Source organism: Tamandua tetradactyla, chromosome 8 (assembly GCF_023851605.1).
Source record: "Tamandua tetradactyla isolate mTamTet1 chromosome 8, mTamTet1.pri, whole genome shotgun sequence".
NCBI lineage: Eukaryota > Metazoa > Chordata > Mammalia > Pilosa > Myrmecophagidae > Tamandua > Tamandua tetradactyla.
In genome coordinates, this window is record NC_135334.1 from 22,028,256 (window position 1) to 22,048,293 (window position 20,038).

Sequence of the window (20,038 nt, forward strand, 5' to 3'; positions counted from 1 at the left end):
GTCTTCATCTGCATTTCCCTTATAGCCATGGCCAATTGATTTTTGTTTGTTTGTTTGTAAATATTTTAATTGAGATACCTTCACACACATACAGTCCGTCAAAAGTATACAATCAATGGCTCACAATATCATCACATAGTTGTATTATTCATCATGATGATCATTTTTAGAACATTTGCATCACTCTGGAAAAAGAATAAAGAAAAAACTCATAAATCCCATACCCCTACCCCTCCCTCTCATTGACCATTAGTATTTCCATCTATCTGATTTTTTTTACCCCTTATCACTCCTCATTATTTATTTATTTTTATCCTTATTTTCTTTAACTCATCTGTCCATATCCTGGATAAAAGGAGCATCAGACACAAGATTTTCCAATCACACAGCCACAGAGGTCGTGAGGCCACCTTCAAGGACCAGCAAGAATATACGAATAGTTATACAGTCATCTTCAAGAATCAAGGCTACGAGACTGTTAAACTATGTTCCAGTAGCCTTGATTCCTGAAGACAATTGTATATTATATAGCTTTTGCAACGTGGCCGTGTAATTGTGAAAACCTGTGTCTGATGCTTCTTTTATCTAGCATAATGAGAGATAAGGAAAAAAATAAGGAAATAAATAAATAAATAACAGGGGGAGAAAAAGAGTAAAAATTGTGAAAATTGAAATACATTGAGGGAGGAGTAAGGGTATAGGATGTATAAGTTCTTTTTTTTTTCTTATTTATTTTTTTGGAGTATTGCAAATATTCTAAAAATGATCATGGTGAAGAATACACAACTTTTTAATGATATTGAGAGTCATTGATTTTATGATATAGTTGTACTGTATGTGTATGGATATTTCTCAATAAAGATATTTTAAAAAAAGAACAAGCATCTAACACAGTGCCTAAGATAGAGTATATTGTCAATAAATATACACTAGATAAAATTAAAAAAAGAATCAAGGCTACTGGAATACATTTCAACGGGTTTAGGTACTTCCCTCTAGCCACTCCAATACACCGTAAACTAAAAAAGGATAACTATATAATGCATAAGAATAATCTCCAGGATAATCTCTCAACTTTATTTGAAATCTCTCAGCAACTGACACTTTATTTTGTCTCGTTTCTCTCTTCCCCCTTTTGGTTAAGAAGGCTTGCTCAGTTCCTTGATGCAGAGTCCCGGTTCATCCTGGGAGTCCTGTCCCATATTGCCCGGGAGATTTACACCCCTGGGAAGCATGTCCCACATAGAGGGGAGGGCAATGAGTTCACCTGCTGATTTAGAGAGAGAGAGGCCACATCTGAGCATCAAATGAGGTTGTCTGGGGGGTGGCTCTTAGGTATAATTGTAAGTAAGCTTAGCTTCTGCTCTGCAGGGATAAGTTTCATAAGGGCAAACCCCAAGATTGAGACCTCAGCCTATTGAATTGGTTGTCCCCACTGCTTGTGAGAATATCAGGAATTCTCCAGATGGAGAAGCTGAATATTTCCTACTTTCTCTTCAGTCCCCCAAGGGGCATTACTCTGGGATGTATCATGGCATCACACTAACCTGAACAAACCAACAAGATCTTATGCTCTATTCAGGATTCCACGTAATTATGGTGTTTGAATAAACTGACCACACAAGTTAAATTGGATAATGAGCTACCCAAAATATAAATTTTGGTCAGTTGATTTTTGACATGGCTGTCAAGTCCACTCAGCTGGGACAGAGCAGTCTCTTCAACAAATGATGCTGGAAGACCTGGATATTCATATCCAAAAGAATGAAAGAGGACCCCTATCTCACAACTTATACAGATAGATACATAGATAGACAGATTAATGTATGGATTGATAGAATGATGAATAGAAAGCTAGAATGAAATGAAAAATGTGCCAAAATGTTAAAATTGTTGAATCTGGGCACCTGGGGGGGATAGGAGTATGTTGACGCTCACTATATGGGGTTTGCATTATTTTGTAACACCCCTGTAAGTTTTAAAGTATTTCAAAAAAAATTTTTTTAAAGTAAAGCAAAGTTATGGAACATCTGGTGGGGGTGAGCAGTGGGTGTTCTGGATAGAGTGGGGAGGAAAATTGTCTCTGAGGGGGTGAGCAGAATTGTGGAAGGAATCACCCATGAGTAGGTCCAGGAGAACACATTCCCACAGGGAAATGACAATGCAGAGATCCTGAGGCCACTTTCAAGGACCAGCAAGAAGGCCAGTGTGGCTGGGACAGAAGTGAGAGCAGCACAGTTTGGGGAAGGTTGTCCAGGGAAGAGGGGACCAGGGCTTACGGTCCTGTGGGAGCACTGGGGAGTGAGAAGCCACGCAATAGGCAATGTAATTTGAAGTTTGAATCAAAAGGACTTGCTGATGATCAAAGTGAATTATGAAGGAAATGGATATGTTTGGGATAATTCATAGGTTTTGTTCTTAGTAATTGTAATGAGGATTCTGGATACAAGAATTAAGTGCTGTTTTATAACTCCACTGGGAGGGGACAACTGGAGGCTTGCACCTGTCTCTCCTGTACTCTGCCCTATCCCAGCAATTATGTGTGACAATATACGCAAAATATTGCCAACCGGGGAAGCTCATCCTAGCCATGTTACTGAGGGTTTTTATTTGGGGGGCGTTCGCACAGACATGGAACACCCACCTGGCTGACCCTAGTTATTCAGTCTCCAGCTTCTCCAGAGGTCAAGCTGATGCCTCATGGCCCAAGATTCCAGTGTAAATCACATCGTTAGCGTAAACTATTTGGCATGGTCCAAGACCCAGGTAAACAAAGACACTCTTATCAAGCAGGGTATTGAAAGGTTTAAGAGGCAAAAGGGTGAAAAAGAAGAAAAGTAGACCAGGAAATCTAAAGTGAGCGAGTTTATTTCTGCGCTCCCGGGTAGAGCTCACCGCATCCAAGATGGAGAGAGGTGAGTCCACACGTGGGCTTCAGTGCGGGCAGCTTTTAAGGATGGGGGTCAGGTAACATCCAGAAGGGGCGGTTCATTAGTTCCGGAAGTCAGGTTGGGAAGGGTGACACAGCCTCTGCAGCTCCAGCTGTAGTGCCTTTCCCTGCTCCCCCGACCTAACAGGTATTCCAGGAGTTCGTGGTTGTTTTCCAGACCTTACTCTGTAATGCACAGGGGATAGATTCCCCAGGCCTGCTGAGCCAACCTTTTGCTGTGTATGCCAACCTCCTGGCTCTTGGCCTAGGCACTCTCACAGCAAAACCAAAATATTTGCCTGAGCATTTACATTTAGTATAGCATTTATAGAACAGATACAGCAAAAGTATCATTGTGAATATGCCTAATATTTTGAGGACCCAACTTGGGGTAGAGACAGATTTAAAGAAACAATGACTCCTCTCCATAAAGCCATTACATACATTTTCATATTTTTGTACTAATTCAATTCTTTTTTTCTTTGCCTTGATCTACTGTACTTTGTACCTTATCATAAATCTCTGTAGAATTATTTAGCATAGAAATCAGCCAAACCCATTTCTTGATACTTGTCATTTTTCATTGGTATTACATTCTGAGCAGGCTTGTACTCAATCTCCCCATACAATTGGTTATCAGCATCAGTATGATGGTGTAACTTATTCACAAAATGTAGTTGACCATCACCAACAGCGCCTTGTTACACTATTTCTTATATGGTTGTGGAACAATTCAATTTCATTGCAGTACAGATTAGTAGGAATTAGAGGTATTTGCTTGGCTTTCCCATCAGAATCAGCCCTTACCCATTTAACAGGTGTTACTATGGACATTGACACAATTGGCCATGATTCAGTTCTTTCTTGGTTACAAGTCAGTTGGAGACTGAGCCAGCTGCCCTGTCTTAGTTGAGAGGCTTGTACTGAGACTGGTTTCCACCATGTGCCAAGATAGGGCAGGGCCCACCTCCCTCCTATGTGAAAGACACTGGTGGTATCCAGAATGGTTCCTAACACTGCTAACTGTACTACAGGAAATGTCTCTATTCTGATCTATACTTGGGGTGAGGGCAGACCTGGTGCATCAATAAAAATTTCAAGTGCCCCCAGAGAACTTCCACAGGTTTGAGGGATGATAAAATTCCCATAGATGGGCCCCTTGCACCTCAGTAGCTAGGGTGGAGGGACATTACCCTGTGGGTGCTTTGACCTCAATCTTTATTAAAACATTGAGGAGGCTCATTGGGACGGCCTTTTCCCGATGCTGGGTCCTGCATTATTCAGCATTATTTATTGAGCCTGCCTGACCCACTTCACTAAAGAAAGCATCATCTTCTTTCCAGGCTGACTCCCATCCCTTGCCTTTCTCCTGCAAGAGAGCTCCTTCTACTCTGTTTATTCTTAGTGAATAAATGTTTTTCCTTTGAATGCCTCTGCTCATTAAAAGCAAATTCAGCTTGTCTGCAATGCCTGTATCGGCACCTGTCTTCCTTAAAGTCCTTTTCTGTCTTAGGGCTGATGTTTAACCCATTATGCCTGCTGTTGCCATAATGTATTAATGTGCTGAGGGCAGTTAGGATACATGTTTTGTACCCCAAAGTGTTGGTCCCTCCATACATTGATGAGTGGCAGCCACACCTAGATATGGCTTAGATACTGTGCTGGTTTGAAAGGATGTATGCCCTAGAAAAGCCATGTTTTAATCTAAATTCCATTACATAAATGCAGAATAATCCTTATTCAATACTGTATGTTTGAAACTAATCAGATCATCGCCCTGGAGATGTGATTTAATCAAGAGTGGTTGTTAAGCTGGATTAGGTGACAACATGTCTCCACCCATTTGGTGGGTCTTGATTAGTTTCTGGAGTCCTATAAAAGAGGAAACATTTTGGAGAATGAAGGCGATTTGGAGAGAGCAGAGAATGCTGCAGCACCACAAAGCAGAGAGTCCAGGAGCCAGCGTCCTTTGGAGATGAAGAAGGAGAACGCCTCCGGGGGAGCTTCATGAAACTGGAAACCAGAAGAGAAAGCTAGCAGATGATACTGTGTTCACCATGTGCCCTTCCAGCTGAGAGAGAAACCCTGACTATGTTCACCATGTGCCTTCTCACTTGAGAGAAAAAGACTCTGAAGTTCATCGGCCTTCTTGAATCAAGGTGTCTTTCCCTGGATACCTGTGATTGGACATTTCTATAGACTTGTTTAATTGGGACATTTTCTTGGCCTTAGAACTGTAAACTAGCAACTTATTAAATTCCCCTTCCTGTTTCTGGTATATTGCATTCCGGCAGCTAGCAAACTAGAACAGATACTGTGGGCCACTCAAACTAAGGCTCCACAGCATCATCATACAGCTCCCATGGTACCCAACAACGTACACAAAGCTCCCATAACTTTCCTCATCTCAGGTTGGGACCACTCCCTAGGGGAATCTGAACCTACCATGTGCTCCCCACTGCTTTAATCCCATCAGAAATCCATTGTCCAGTTTGTTGAATAGCTTCAACAAAAACAAGGGTGATACGTATTTGTGAACAGACTGCTGTGGCAGGTCAGCTGTGCCACTGCTATATTTTTTCCATTCTAATCAGGGATGCTTCTAAGCATTTAATCATCAAAATTTATAGTTACACAGTGATTAGTCTGCCAGGAGTTGTAAACCACACAGTCCAATGGTCCGGTCAACAGCAGTTTCTGGAAATTCCTTCCTGAATGATGTCCTTTGTAGTACATAAGAGTGAAGAGATACTGGCACATTACTAGAGTTCCATTTGATCATCAATAATTGGTCCTTGTCATGGTTAGGGACAGGTGTCAACTTGGCCAAGTTGTGGTACCTGTTTATCTGATTGGGCAAGCGCTGGCCTGTCTGTTGCAATGAGGACACTTCATAGGATTAGGTCATGATCACGTCAGCTACATCCACAGCTGATTCCATTTGTAATCAGCCAAAGGGGAGTGTCTTCTGCAATTAGTGATGCTAAATGCAATCATGGGAAGCCTTTTAAGGAGGACTCAGAGGAGACAGGTTCCATTCCTGCTTTGGCTGGTGAGCCTCTCCTGTGGAGTTCATCCAGGCCATCCATTGGAGTCATCGGCTTCGCAGCCTGCCCTGTGGATTTTGGACTCTGTGTTCCTACGGTCACGTGAGACACTTTTATAAATTTTATATTTGCAAATGTTCCCTGTTGATTCTGTTTCTCTAGAGAACCCTAACTAATACAGTCCTGTTCATCATATCATATGACCAAAATGTCTCTCTAAGTGATGCCAAGTTTGAGCCTACCTTTCAGCCTTCTCAGGTTCTTAAAAGAGAAGTTGTCTTGGAAAACGTGGTTTCACCCTTTCATGCATCTGGTAAAATTGTGCAAAGAGACACTAAGGCTCTTGCTCTGAGCCTCTTTCAAGGCACAAATGCAATATTGGATTTCCTTTGTAGCATAACCCATTTATTCACTCCTTTACCCTTTGCTAACATTTCTTCTTGTCTCTATTTGTCATTGATTTTAAGCAAATGTGTCCACCTTTAGAAGGGACATTGGTTTCAGCCACTGTCCTGGGGCCAGATTGCCAGCAAGTCAATGCTTCTTCTCTAAAGCACCTCCCCTCAAACCAATCCCATTCATTCAGAGTAGAGTAACATAGATGCAGAACTAGTGGGATCACTCAGCCACCTGGCAAAACAGCAGTATATTTTTAAATTTTTAAATTTTTATTAATTTATTAACATAACAACATACAAACGTGTTTTTTACCAGTTTTTTTTTTACCATTCTTACCATACGATCATTCCATTCTTGATATATAATCAATAACTCACAATGTCATCACATAGTTGCATATTCATCATCATGATCATTTCTTAAAACATTTGCATCAGTTCAGAAGAAATAAAAAGAAAACAGAAAAAAATTCATACATACCATACCCCTTACCCCTCCCTTTCATTGATCACTAGCATTTCAATCTACTAACTTTATTTTAACATTTGTTCCCCCTATTATTTATTTATTTTTAATCCATATGTTTTACTTGTCTGTCAATAAGGTAGATAAAAGGTGCATCAGACACAAGGTTTTCACAATCACACAGTCACATTGCAAAACCTGTATCATTATACAGTCATCTTCAAGGAACATGGCTACTGGAACACAGCTCTGCATTTTCAGGCACTTCCTTCCAGCCTCTCCATTACACCTTAACTGAAAAGGTGATATCTATTTAATGCATATGAATAACTTCGGATAACCTCTCAGCTCTGTTTGGAATCTCTCAGCCATTGACCCTTTATTTTGCCTCATTTCTCTCTTCCCCCTTTCAGTTGAGAAGGTTTTCTCAATCCCTTGGTGCTGAGTCCTAGCTCATCCCAGGATTTCTGTCCCATGTTGCCAGGAAGGTCCACACCCCTGGGAATCATGTCCCACGTAGAGAGGGGGAGGGCTGTGAGTTTGCTTGTCGTGTTGGCTGAGAGAGAGAGGCCACATCTGAGCAACAAAAGAGGTTCTCTTGGGGGTGATTCTTAGGCCCAATTAGGCTTAGCCTATCCTTTGTGGTGTTAAGTTTCATATGTACAAACCCCAAGATTGGAGGCTCAGCCTATTGCTTTGGTGTCCCCACTGCTTGTGAGAATATCAAGAATTCTCCACTCGGGGAAGTTGAATTCTCCCCCTTTCTCACCATTCCCTCAAGGGGACTTTGCAAATACTTTTTTATTCACTGTTCAAAACCTACAAAATCTCATGCTCTACTCAGGGTTCCATGTACTATGGTGTTCAATTAAGCTGTCTATGTAAGTTATATTAGGAAATGCACTAGGCAAAATATAAATTTTGTACCAAATAAATATTTTTTAAAACAGCCGTATTTTGACAGATGAATGAAGGCACAATCCACCTCACTGGGTCCTTAGGAATTCTGACATAAAGCTTTATAGGTATATTTATAGTTTCTCACTTAGAAACTATGCACCTAGGGCCATTGTAATAATAGGAACAAGAAAGTTGAGGTGATGTGGGGAAGAACTGTATTGTCTCAGCAGCATCCTCTCCCACCGTCTCTTCCCCACATCCCCAGGAAAGTGGAGGAATCTATCAAGTGGGGACCCTCCCTTTGCCACCACCCCCATAATGAGTATGAGTGTACATGCAGGGAGGCATGTGAGCCAGCCATTCATGCCTTTATCTCCTCCCATTGTACACAACAAATGTTTCAGTTGCCTGTTCCATTTCTCTATCAAACCAGTACCCTGAGGATGATACACAACATGGTGTACCCATTTGATGTAACATCTCTGTTCTAGTTTGCTAGCTGCCGGAATGCGATAGACCAGAAACGGAATGGCTTTTAAACGGGGGAATTTATTAAGTTGTAAGTTTACAGTTCTAAGGCCATGAAAATGCCCCAATTAAAAGCAAGTCTATAAAAATGTCCAAATTAAGGCACCAGCAAGAGGTTACCTTCCCTCGAGAAAGGCCGATGATGTTCAGGGTTTCTCTCTCACTGGAAAGGCACATGGAGAACATGGCGACATCTGCTAGCTTTCTCTCCAGGCTTCTTGGTTCATGAAACTCCCTTCAGGGACGTTTTCCAAAGGTCTCAGGCTGTGTTGGCTTTCGTGGTTCTTGTGGCTCTAAAAAAATGGACTCTCTCCAAAATGTTTCCTCTTTTAAAGGATTCTAGTAAACTAATCAAGACCCACCTGGAATGGGTGGAATCACAACTCCCTCTAATCGAAGGTTGACACCCACAATTGGGTGAGTTCACGTCTCCATGGAAATAACCTAATACAAAGATTCCAACTTACATTGTTGAATAGGGATTAAAAGAAACAGTTGCTTCCACAAGATTGGATCAAGATTAAATCTGCTGCTGCGGTGACAGACCCGCAGCACCTTGGCTTTTCTAGGGTGTATTATCCTTTCAAGCCAGCACAATCTCTTTGCCCATTGTTGGACACTATGGGTTGTAAAATGTGTCCCTTAGTCTGAAGAAATGTAACTCAGCAGTACAAATTAGTACATTATTTTCTGTTCCAGTCCTTTTATAGTAGCTTGAGCATTTGCATCTACCACCAAGTATGCAAAGCTATGTCCAGAGTAGGTATCTATTCTTGTCAGGACCCATCTGTAGCCTTCTGGGGCTACTGACATCAATCTGAGGTCATCTACTTGCCAGCTATGTGTGGGGTCTTCTTCTGGGAAATCTGCCCCGTAGCAATCCGTAGTCTCTGTCTCCCTCGCTAGTAGAGAGAAAAGGACTGGCTGGCATTTTGTGCCTCCAAGGGCGTAAGGTGGACATACCAACAGTCAGCCCATTTCTGCATTGCTATAGGTCCTTCACTTACACCCACTTTATGGACATCCATAGATGGCCACCTCAAGTGAGAACAGTCAGTTATCCACTTGCTGGTTCTAATCACCTTCCACTCCTGGAAGGAGCTTCTTCTGATGGTCACGGCCACATTGTACTTCAATGCACCCTAGTGAGTTCCATAGGGCCATGCCCCCCATGGCATCTCTTTAATAGCTGTTTCCATCACCCATCTGCCAGGCCATTGGCCACCACCCATGAGTCAGTAAAAACCCAAATGTAGGGGCTTCTATCATGGTTCAATTTTTCCATCACTGCAAAGAAATCAACATGCACTTCAGCCCACTGAGCTGATTTGCTCTAACCTTCTTCACAGTTTTTCCATCAGTTGGTATAGGGAGGTGGCCTTCCAGACAGAGTGCTTCCATTCACCCTGGCACTGCCATCCACAAACCAAGCCGCTCTTTGTTGGTCAATAAAGAGCTTTTCATAGGGCACCACAACAGGTGACAATAGGATCTGACCACTCCTCTGGTACTTCCAAAGTCTGCCCTAGGGAAAACAAGCCTCCCTGCTTGCGAATGCAACGAACACCTCCTTACATTGCCCAGGCTGCGTGTTCCTGTATAGACCTCTTCCACTTTATTATGGTGATTTTCTGAGCATTGCCTTCCTTATTAGAGTGTTTCCCGACATCACTCTAGCCATGAGTTTTTTAGGTTTCAGGATTATTTTCTGTCTTTCAGTTATAGGGGTAGCTTCAGTTAACACCAAGGAGCAAGCTAGTAATTATCTCTCAGATGGCTTGTTTGATACCACTGTGTCTGAATATTTCCGGTCCAAAATTCCAGAGATCACCACTGGGTGGCACTCGTGGGCTATAGGCCCGTCTCTGGACTACCAGTCATTTTTTCAAATGCAATTTTATTGAGATATATTATATATTCACATACCATATAACCATCCAAATTGTACAATCAGTGGTCCATAGTATCATCATAAAACTATGCATTCATCATCACAATCGATTTTTGAACACTCATTACATAAAACAAAAGAATAAACGCAAAAAGGAATAAAAGTGAAAAAAACATGCAAAACATCCCATACCTCCTTTCCCCACATTGCTTATTTATTTTGTCTTTCATTTTTCTTAGTCATCTTTCCACACACTGGATAAAGGGAGGGACAATCACAAGGTTTTCACAATCACACGGTCATACTTAAAAGCTCTATAGTTATTCAATCAGCTGCCAAGGTCTATTGCATGGAGAATTTGTCCATACCAGCACTCAAACTCCTAACATGTCATTCATTAAAGTGGTGATCTCTTTTCATACATCAGGTATTCTACACTGTTTCAAATGGACACCTCTGTGGGTTCAGGCAGCTGCATGGCTCCTTCACCGCACAGAGACCCTCCTTGCCCTTTGGCTTTCATCACTGTTCAGAAACACGCACGCACGCACACACCCACACACCCACACACCCACACACCAGCCCTGTTCGATTCCCCAGGAAACGTTCCCTGACCAGGATGCCCCAGACTCTAACCCTCGTTTCTCCCGAGAGGGGTAGTGGCCGCCTGACTCACTCTCCATCCCTGACTCTCCGCAGTGAGATTTACTGCCATGGGGCGCTCCTGCACCAGGTTCAGATGGCCAAGTTCTTCCAGGACGACAAGCATTTTGTGGACATGCCACTGTCCAGAGCTCCAGGTGAGGCAGGTGCCTTCTCCTAAACCCTCCACCCGAAGACAGCAGGGAGCAGGCAGAGAGAGCCTCTGGTTCAGAGAGGAGCCCGCGGGCTCCCACTGACGTCTCCGCCCCTGCTCTCCAGAGCAAGTCCTGCAGAGCTTCAACGAGCTGGCCAAGGCCCACAACCACAGCATCCCCCGGCAGCAGCTGCTGGGGTTCGTCCAAGAACACTTCCAGGCCCCAGGCCAGGAGCTGCAGCCCTGGACCCCTGGAGACTGGAAAGACAGGTACAGCCCTGGAGAGGGAAGAGTAGAGGGGCCCTCCAGACTGCGGTGCCTCCCTGAACGCTGTGCGGGATGCCCTCTCCTAGCCCCAGGTTCCTGCAGAAGATCTCAGATGCCAAGCTGCGTGCCTGGGCAGGACAACTGCATACGCTGTGGAAGAAGCTGGGAAAGAAGGTATCAGTGTCCTAGGCCTGCCCCCAGGCCTGGCCGAGCAGGATGGAGCTGGGAAGGGACGTGTCCAGGCTGAACCCAGATCACAGATCCAAAGCCCTTTATTGAGAACCCAGCCCCTTACTCTGCTCCTTGCCCTGTCCCATCCCCTAGATCAGTTCTAGAAAGCACTTCAGAAGGGGAAGAGGGGAATTCTATTTCCACCGCCTCACCCCCTCCAGGAAGCACTCCCTAGCCTCCTCCCAGATGCATCTAGCCTGTCTGCCACCTCCCGGCTGCCACAACAATTCAACATCATGTAGTTATCATGTGGTCACTGTTCTTGGCCTACTGGACTTTCTTCCCTGAGCTCCTCAAGCCAGTACTTTATCTGATGAATAATAATTACTACTGGTTGATTATGGCACAGCCCTGTGCCCAGCAGGATGCTATGCGCTTTTTATCTCCTCTGCTCTGAGCCTGTGATTTTCCCCAGGCACACGGTGAGCAAGTGCCAGGGCCTTGGGCTGCCCACGCAGTACTCCTTCCTCTGGTCTCCAGGGCAGGCACGTGCTGGCACAGAGAGGAACTCTGTGCTCCTTTGCTACATTGGATCCCCTGCCTCTCCCAGCCATTAGAGAAAGCCATGCCCAGGAACCAAACCAAGCCCTGGTCTCCTGCTCTCCTCAAAAAAAATGAGACTAAAAACCAAGGGGAGAATGGGAACCAAGAAAATACTTGCTGCAAACCCATGGCCATCCCTGGTTGGTCTTATCATTGTTCCCCCCCTACCTCATTCATCCATGTCCATCTCAACTGAGCCAGAGAAGGTATGTGTGGGAGGGGCTCTAGGCCTGGCTTTGGGGGGGGCAGCAGAGAAGTGGGGAACACAGGAGAAAGAGGGAATGATGTTGCCTGCCCCCCCCAACCCCACCGGGATAATGATAATGGCTGCTGCTTGCTGGACACCCTGGGGAGCTGGGCTGAGTGGGTGCGCTTTAGACCCACCATCTCATTTTAGTGATGCCAGAGCCGTCCTTTGGGAGATGAACCCAAAGCTCCCAGCAGCCTGGGGACATGACCCAGTCTCGGCATCCGAGCAGAGGCAGAGCCCGACTCCAGCCCAGGCAGCCTGGCCCAAAGCCCACAGCTGCCAGGGCTGCCTCTCCCAGCCTCCTCCAGACTCGGCTCTCATGGGGGCTCTGAGCTCCCTCATGTCCTCTCTCCCTGCCTCCAGATGAAGCCAGAGGTTCTCAGCCACCCAAACCAGTTCTCTCTCATCTACTCTGAATACCCCTTCATAGTGCCTGGCGGGCGCTTTCTCGAGTTCTACTACTGGTGAGTGGCTGGGGCCCAGAGACCTGAGGGGCTGGGAGAGGAGGGGGAACCACAGGCCAGTGCAGGGGTCCGGAATGAGACTGGGTGTCCTGACGTGGCCTGGGGGTGCGGGGCCGAGGGCGGCCCTGGGCGATGCCTGAGCTGTGCCCGCCCCCAGGGACTCCTACTGGGTCATGGAGGGCCTGCTCCTCTCTGAGATGCCCGAGACAGTGAAGGGTATGCTGCTGAACTTCCTGCGCCTGGTGGAAACGTAAGAAGGGGGCCGGGGCACCTCCGGATGGGGTGGAAGAGAAGCAGGGCTGCTGTGGGCTTGCAGCTGGGAACACGGCACCTCAGAGGCCTCCTTCTTGGCAGCTATGGCCACGTCCCCAACGGCGGGCGCGTGTACTACCTGCAGCGAAGCCAGCCCCCCCTGCTGACCCTCATGATGGCGCGCTACGTGACTCACACCAACGACACGGCCTTCCTGCGGTGGGTGCTCTGTCTTCACTCTGCTGCAGGGCCCCCACCCCTGAGCTCTCCCCGCCCTGGGGGTTTGGGGCGGTGCGCTGGGCTGACGTGGTGCCCGGCTCCACCCCAGGGAGCACATTGGGACCCTAGCGTTGGAGCTGGACTTCTGGGCCGAGAAAAGGAACATCTCTATCAGCTCCGGGGGAAGCAGCTACGCCCTCAATCGCTATCATGTCCCTTACGGGGGACCCAGGTGAGAACTGCCCGGCCCGCCCCTCAACCTCCTGTCTTTTCACTCTGCTTTGAGCGTCACTGAGCCTCTGAGGAGGAGGGCGAGTGATGGGCCAGACCCTGAGGGGCAGCAGCAGGCTGGGCGCCTGCCCACGACTCCCTGCAGCTAAGTCAAGGCGGCTCAGCCTCCTGCTTACTGGTGCCAGCTGCCCACCTCTCCTCCCTGCCAGGCCTGAGTCCTACAGCAAAGACGCAGAGCTGGCAGACACCTTGCCAGAAGGTGAGCGGCACAGAGTGAGGGGGTCTCCGGGAAGGGGGTTGGGCGTCCGCAGTGCCGGGCCGGTCCTGCCTCTGCTGCCCTGTCCTGCAGTCAGCCCTGTCCTCACAGGTGCCAGAGAGGCCCTGTGGGCAGAGCTCAAGGCTGGGGCCGAGTCTGGCTGGGACTTCTCTTCACGCTGGCTTGTCGGAGGCACCAACCCCAACTCGCTCAGCAGCATCCGAACCAGCAAACTAGTGCCCGTTGACCTCAATGCCTTCCTGTGCCAGGCGGAGGAGCTGATGAGCCACTTCTACTCCATACTGGGTGAGCACCCTGGGTGTGGGGGGATGGAGAAGGTGAGTGTGTTGAACTTGGACTGTGGCTGCAGCCGCTGCAGGAGATCTGGATGAAGGCCTCCTGCTTCCTGGCCACCTCAAGCCCTCCCCAGCACACTGGGCAAGCCCGCGCTGACACTTGGGTACCCGGGCTAGGGTTCACTGCAGCCCACGCTTATCTTCTGACTCCCCTTCCCTTTCTTACTGCGCAGGCTCTCTAGGGCCTGGAGTGGACTAGTCCACTCGTCCAAACTCCGCCCACTGCCCCTGCCCAAACAGCTGCCCCATGACCCCACCCAGAGCTTGGGGTATTACACAGCAGTGCCCCCAGGAGGCTGGAGCCCAGGGGTCAGGCCAGTGCAGGGCCATCAGCTCGGGGAATGCCAGGGTCCTGATCCCAGCAGCATGGTGGGCTCCAGGGAGGCATGTCTCCGTGGTCTTCGGCACTTCTCAGCCCTTGGGGAGGATTGCACCAGAGGAGGCCAAGGCAGAGCCTCTAAGTCATGGGGCCGAGGGCAGGGGCTCTGGCTACCTGGTCTAAATAAAGGTAGTACTGCCCCAGGAAACGACTCCCAAGCCACGAAGTACAGAAACTTGCGGGCCCAGCGCTTGGCGGCCCTAAACACGGTCCTGTGGGACGAGGAGAAGGGTGCCTGGTTTGACTACGACTTGGAGAATGGGAAGAAGAACCAGGAATTTTACCCATCCAACCTCGCTCCGCTCTGGGCCGGCTGCTTCTCTGACCCTGCCGTTGCAGACAAGGCTCTGAAATACCTCGAGGTAAGGGGCAGGTCTGGTACACTGGAGGCGGGACTGCCAAGCTCACTGGCCGAGCAGTCGGTCCTGAGCTTTCATTCTCAGCCTGCGTGTTCTGATTATGGCCACCAGAGAGTAGCAGTGAGCCAAAGAGGAGAAAGGCCTGGGCGGGGACATAGGGCTCCATATCCAGGCACCGTTCACAGCCACGGTGATGTCTGGAACCTCCTAGGATAACCGGATCCTGGCCTTCCAGCACGGGATCCCAACCTCTCTTCTGAAGACTGGCCAGCAGTGGGACTTCCCCAATGCCTGGGCACCCCTGCAGGACCTGGTCATCCGAGGTAGGGAGGCAGGGGTGGGGATTTGGGGGGTTGGGGGTAGGTGGGAGGGAGGGCATATCCTAGGACTTTATCCCTGTGAGCTGTCCGCCTTGCTACAGTGGGAGGTGGGAACAAACGTTTAAGGTCACTTAGCCATTCTCTAGCTCGTCTGAAATCTCAGCTTTCCACTCAGCAAACACTTCCATCCACCTCCCCACACTCAATCAGACCTCCTCTCTCCCAGCAAACCCAGGCCTTGGGCTTAAGAGCAGTTAAGGCCTATGGTTCCAAGCAAGAATCTTAGGGCCCGAGAACATTTTCTCCCTTGGAACAAGGAAGACCCAGGCCCCTGTGCTCACCCATGGATGGGGGCAATGGAGATTCAGGGACCTGCTTGGACTGGAGTCTAGGTCTGGACAAGTCACATTCACCCCGGACCCAGGAAGTGGCTTTCCAGCTGGCTCAGAATTGGATCCGCACCAACTTTGATGTCTACTCCAGAAAGTCAGCCATGTATGAGAAGGTGAGCTGGCCCTGTGCCCAGTCCCACTGCGGCCTCCTCCCTGGGGTGAGGGGGAAGGGGAAAGGGTCAAGCTTTGGAAAGCCCAGGGCTGGGCAGCCGGGGACAGCAGCGGCACCCAGTGGCCATTCTGAGCCACTGCAGGGGCTGGAGCCACAGGCCCGAGCAGCTTCTCCCAAAGGACCCAGTTCTTACTTCCCTTAGTGCCTGGGGTGTGGTGGAGGCACTGAGTGACCCCACAGCTCACCCTCTTGTCCCCAGTACGACATCAACAATGGTGGAGAGCCGGGTGGAGGAGGGGAGTATGAAGTTCAGGTGAGTGGGCCAGGGGTGAGCTGGCAAACATCAACAGGGACCTCCTGGACTCTGCTAGCCCCACACTCCTCCCTCTCTTGGCCTCAGTTTCCTCACCTGTATGTGGGTTCAGGGGGAGGGGCCTGAGCTGACTGGTGCTCCTTGGCGGCCCTGGTGTTGGGCGGGACATGGAACCAGGACACAGATGCCACCCCCTCCACCCCCAAACGACTTGGGAAGCTTCTCCAGACGTCTTGCCCACAGGCCATGCCTCTCTCCAGGAGGGGTTTGGCTGGACCAACGGCGTGGTCCTGATGCTCCTGGACCGCTACGGTGACCGGCTGCGCTCTGGGGCCTGGCCGGTTCTCCTGGAGCCCCACTGCCTGGCAGCTGCCCTCCTGCCCAACCTCCTGCTCAGCCTGATGCTATGGTGACAGACCCGCAGCACCTCTGACAGACCCACAGCACCTTGGCCTTCACTTCCTCATCTGGCTGCAGCTCCTGCCTCAGTAAATCTCTGCATGAGTCCTACCTTCACCTGCCTCGTCCTGCTCCATCCCTGGAGACCCCCTACCCTGGCTGCTTCCTGGCCAGTCCTGTGCTCATACTGGAGTGGGGGCAGGCAGCTATGTTAGGGTCTGGGTCCTTTAATATTAAGGAGGAATGCCTAATAGATGGGAATCCTGCCTTGGGGCAATACCCGGCTCCCCTGCCCCAAGACCAGCTTATACTTCACATATCCTGGGCCCCAAACACTTACATAGTCCAAATGCTTTATTGTTCTGCTGAAATGCTTACAAATACTGAAAATCACCCAACCTGGGCCCAGGCAACCATGGGCGTCAGTGCTGGGAAGGGCAGGGGAGGTGGGCTTAGTGTTAAGGCGCAAAGGACTAAGGCCAGTGGCTGGAGGCCTAGTGGCTCTACTCTCCATCTCCATCGCCCTTCCAAGGCTGGTGGAAGACAGACTAGACCTCAGGGCCTGCCCTCTGCAGTTTCCTCTCCTACCCAGGCTTTCCCTCAGGGTACATCTGAGCAATGCTCTTTCCCTGCTAGCCTCCACCCTGTGCAGAGCCCCAAGAAGGAGCCTTCTGGCTTCCTCTCCCATGCATCTGCTGTTCCTCTGGTCTCTAGACCTCCCGGCTTCATCCCTTCTGGCTCTCAGCAAGGCACAAGTGGGAGGTAGAGGGCTGGCGGTGCACCAGGTCTGGGGACACAGGCAGGGTGGGTGGGCGTGTAGTCCCTTCCCCCAGCATGGCAGCCTGATGGCCTGGGCTGCAGTGATGATGGCACGTGTCTCAGATGGGGCTGCAGGCTGAAGGAACGGGCTGAGCACAGGAGAATCATGGTGATGGGTCCATACATGGGGAGCGCCATGATGACTCATTGCTTTCTCTGCCCTCGAGCAAAATAATTGAAAAAATAAAGGTGGGGTGAACAAAGGGATAGAATGAGCTTTGAGAACTGTGCTGCCTGAGCTGCTACCCCACTCTGCATGTGGCTCTGCTGAGCCCCCAGGACCCCTGCAAAGGGGCTGAAGCAGGAGGGGATCTTTGGCAGATTCTGGTACCATAGTGTGTCCTTTACAGGGCATGGACTGGGGCAAGCAGGAGCCAGCTGAGAGCCTAGAGGCCCTCTCTGTGACGGCCCCACAGCCCTGGTGTCCAGCCCAGGGTGGGCCCCTGAGGGTTATTGCAGGTACTGGGCTTGCAGAAGGAAGCAAAACTCCCCTGCCCTGCCCTCCCCACCTGGCTGGTTCTGCTAGATGCTAGACTCAGAACTGGGCTCCTTGTGGAATATCACAAAAGTCTTCTTATGCCAGACACACTCTCCCCTCCCAGGGCCTCTGGGATTGATCCTGAGAGGCCTGGGGCCCACGGTGGGACTCCGTCTCCAGGGTGAGCAGAGCAGCAGGTGGCTGGGCACGGGTCCTGGAGCAGGCCCGAGGATCCAGGGCCGCCCCAGGCGTTCAGTTCATGAACTGAGTGTAGCCCTCGGCCCCAGTGACGATGACGTCCATCCAGATGCGCATGGCCTCAGCAGAGGGAGCCACCATGTAGTACAGCCGGTCGTGGGTCTTCACGCAGAAGGTGAGGGCGGGGTTCGGGCTCTGTGGAGGGAAGAGGAAAGTCTGAAACTCGGCAAGACCCAAAACATCCAGGCACATCGTCTTCACCTGCCCTTGCCCTTGTTGGATCCAGGAAGCCCTGGCTTCGAGCTGGTCCCCAACAGGCCCAGAGCCTAGTCCCCACCAGTCTGTGCGAGGTCCCAGGCTGATATGTTCCCCATCTTGTACCAAAGCAGCCCCGGGCTCTCTGAGCCTCTCTGAGCACTGGCAGGACCTGGCCGTAGGACCACATCCCACTGACTCAAAGGGCTGTACTAGTGAGGACCAGAGTCTCCTCTTAGCAAAAAAAGAAAGAAGCAAATGGAGAAAGCTACAAGAGGGTGTTGGGACCCAGGCTCCCAAGAGGTGCAGAGATCAGGGCTGGGGTGGGTACCGCAGGGTTGGGGGCTGGAGGGTGACTTGCATTAGGGCAGCTGGCTCCAGCCTCAGTCCCCGAGTTAGCTACTCTCCTCCATCAAATCTGGTCTCTGCGGACCCCCTCCACCCCTTCTACCTGCACCTCCCCCTCCACCCCATCTTCATAGGGAAACACTCTGCTGTCATCTCCCAAGAGGGAGGGAGGTGAGTGGGGGGGGGCCCAAGCCCACAGATCTTCCTGCTCGCCAACCCCACTCCCGCTCCTCCCCCAGGCCTGGGCTCTTAAGGGGAGGGGGGTTGAGAGGAGAGTCAGGGGTCAGGGGCTAGGGGGGCAGGGCAGGCATTAATGTGCAGTGGTTCTGGTTACAGGCGTAGGGGGAGGGTACCTCAGTCACCACAGTGAAGCTGAAAAACCTCTTCTGGTGGAGAGGAGAGGGAGAAAGGGAGAGAAAGTTTACAGAGAGAATAAGGACTGGGTCAGAACCTCTCAAGAAGACAAGACTGGAGGCCTTTGTTCCCAGAGGCCCCCGGGCCCACCCCTGCCTCGTGGCTGTGTCCTTGTCCCTGACCTTGGCCGCACTGCGTAGGTGGTCATAGTACACCTCCTCGATGGCCTGGAAGTAGATGACCCCCTTCAGCTTTGTCTCGTGCTTGTCTGCAAAGGGAGAAGGGCCCGGCTGAGGAGGCCTGCTGTGCCTCAGGTCAGGCCCCAGCACCTGCCGCCAATGGTCCCAGCTTCCCAAGACTCCAGACCAGTGCCTAACGCAGAGCCCTGGGGTACTGCTCTGCCCCACTCATAAGTACTGAGAAATGCCAGTCAGCACTGCATTGAGATGCCACTTCCCACCCACCAATACGGCAAAACATTACATCTGACAACACACTTTAGGTGAATCTGTGGGGACACAGGCCATCTAATAAACAATAAGGGGGAACAAAATTGGCAAAAACCTTCTGAACAATTTGCCCTGTCTCTCAAAGTTAGAAAGACATTCACCCTTTGTCCCAACAATGAAACTTCTGAGAATTCAGAAGATTAACAAATTCATAAGATTATTCCTGGCAGCATCATTTGAAATCATAGAAGACTGGAAATAGCCCAAGGGACCATGAGAAGATTGTTTATAAATGATAGTTTATCACATGACCAAATACAACACAGCTGTTAATAGAATGATATAAAAATATCTGATAAAAGATACAGCACTGTATCTATAAAACTTTATCCTTTCATAAATATCTAGAGACCTAATAGCACTAAGATATGTCAGGAGGAAAACAAGGTAAGAGAAGGGTGAGTGAGAAGGTAGGTTTGCATTTGCTTATACCCTCCTAAAGACACGCTAGAAGGATTCACGAGAGATTAGTAAATGAGGTTCTCCATACTGGGTGGGGAGAAGGGTGGTGGGGGGAGGGGCGGTTGCACAATCATTCATTTAAAATTTGTCATAGCCTATGATTTTTGAGACGTAGGAATGCATTTACCTCTTCAGTGCTAACACTGAAAAAGGAAAGGAAGCCCCTAATGTCTGAAGGGTAGGACTGGCAGAAAGGAGGTGAGCCAACTAACGCAACCAGCTCAGGGCTGGGGAGGGCAAGGCCTGGGCCACCTCTCCTCGTGGCAAACAGCTCAGTGCCCTACAGCTGACATCACTAACGGCTGAGCTCCGATTTT

The 20,038-nt window shown here is 49.5% G+C and overlaps 2 protein-coding genes across 12 annotated transcripts in view; one reads left to right on the forward strand and one right to left on the reverse strand.

The window, feature by feature from the left end:
* The window catches only part of TREH (trehalase), a 48,800-nt gene extending 29,043 nt beyond the window's left edge, over positions 1 to 19,757 (forward strand). The window contains exons 2-15 of one of the 3 annotated variants that reach the window (XM_077112737.1): positions 10,859 to 10,959; positions 11,081 to 11,225; positions 11,309 to 11,396; positions 12,610 to 12,710; positions 12,868 to 12,960; positions 13,065 to 13,181; positions 13,291 to 13,413; positions 13,622 to 13,671; positions 13,780 to 13,974; positions 14,548 to 14,765; positions 14,974 to 15,085; positions 15,475 to 15,587; positions 15,846 to 15,899; positions 16,160 to 19,757. In XM_077112737.1, the coding sequence (XP_076968852.1) occupies positions 10,859 to 10,959; positions 11,081 to 11,225; positions 11,309 to 11,396; positions 12,610 to 12,710; positions 12,868 to 12,960; positions 13,065 to 13,181; positions 13,291 to 13,413; positions 13,622 to 13,671; positions 13,780 to 13,974; positions 14,548 to 14,765; positions 14,974 to 15,085; positions 15,475 to 15,587; positions 15,846 to 15,899; positions 16,160 to 16,312 (1,663 nt within the window). In that variant the 3' untranslated portion in view covers positions 16,313 to 19,757. Of the gene's footprint in view, positions 1 to 10,858; positions 10,960 to 11,080; positions 11,226 to 11,308; positions 11,397 to 11,917; positions 12,203 to 12,609; positions 12,711 to 12,867; positions 12,961 to 13,064; positions 13,182 to 13,290; positions 13,414 to 13,621; positions 13,672 to 13,779; positions 13,975 to 14,547; positions 14,766 to 14,973; positions 15,086 to 15,474; positions 15,588 to 15,845; positions 15,900 to 16,159 lie in introns of those variants that run through there. The other 2 variants (XM_077112738.1, XM_077112739.1) reach the window with 2 other exon arrangements.
* Positions 16,635 to 20,038, reverse strand: part of PHLDB1 (pleckstrin homology like domain family B member 1) — a 45,135-nt gene continuing 41,731 nt past the window's right edge. For all 9 annotated transcript variants that reach the window (XM_077112729.1, XM_077112727.1, XM_077112726.1 and 6 more), the window contains 2 exons: positions 18,933 to 19,018; positions 16,635 to 17,988 (listed from right to left, as the gene is read on the reverse strand). In XM_077112729.1, coding sequence (XP_076968844.1) covers positions 17,848 to 17,988; positions 18,933 to 19,018 — 227 coding nt within the window. In that variant the 3' untranslated portion in view covers positions 16,635 to 17,847. The remainder of the gene's footprint in view (positions 17,989 to 18,932; positions 19,019 to 20,038) is intronic.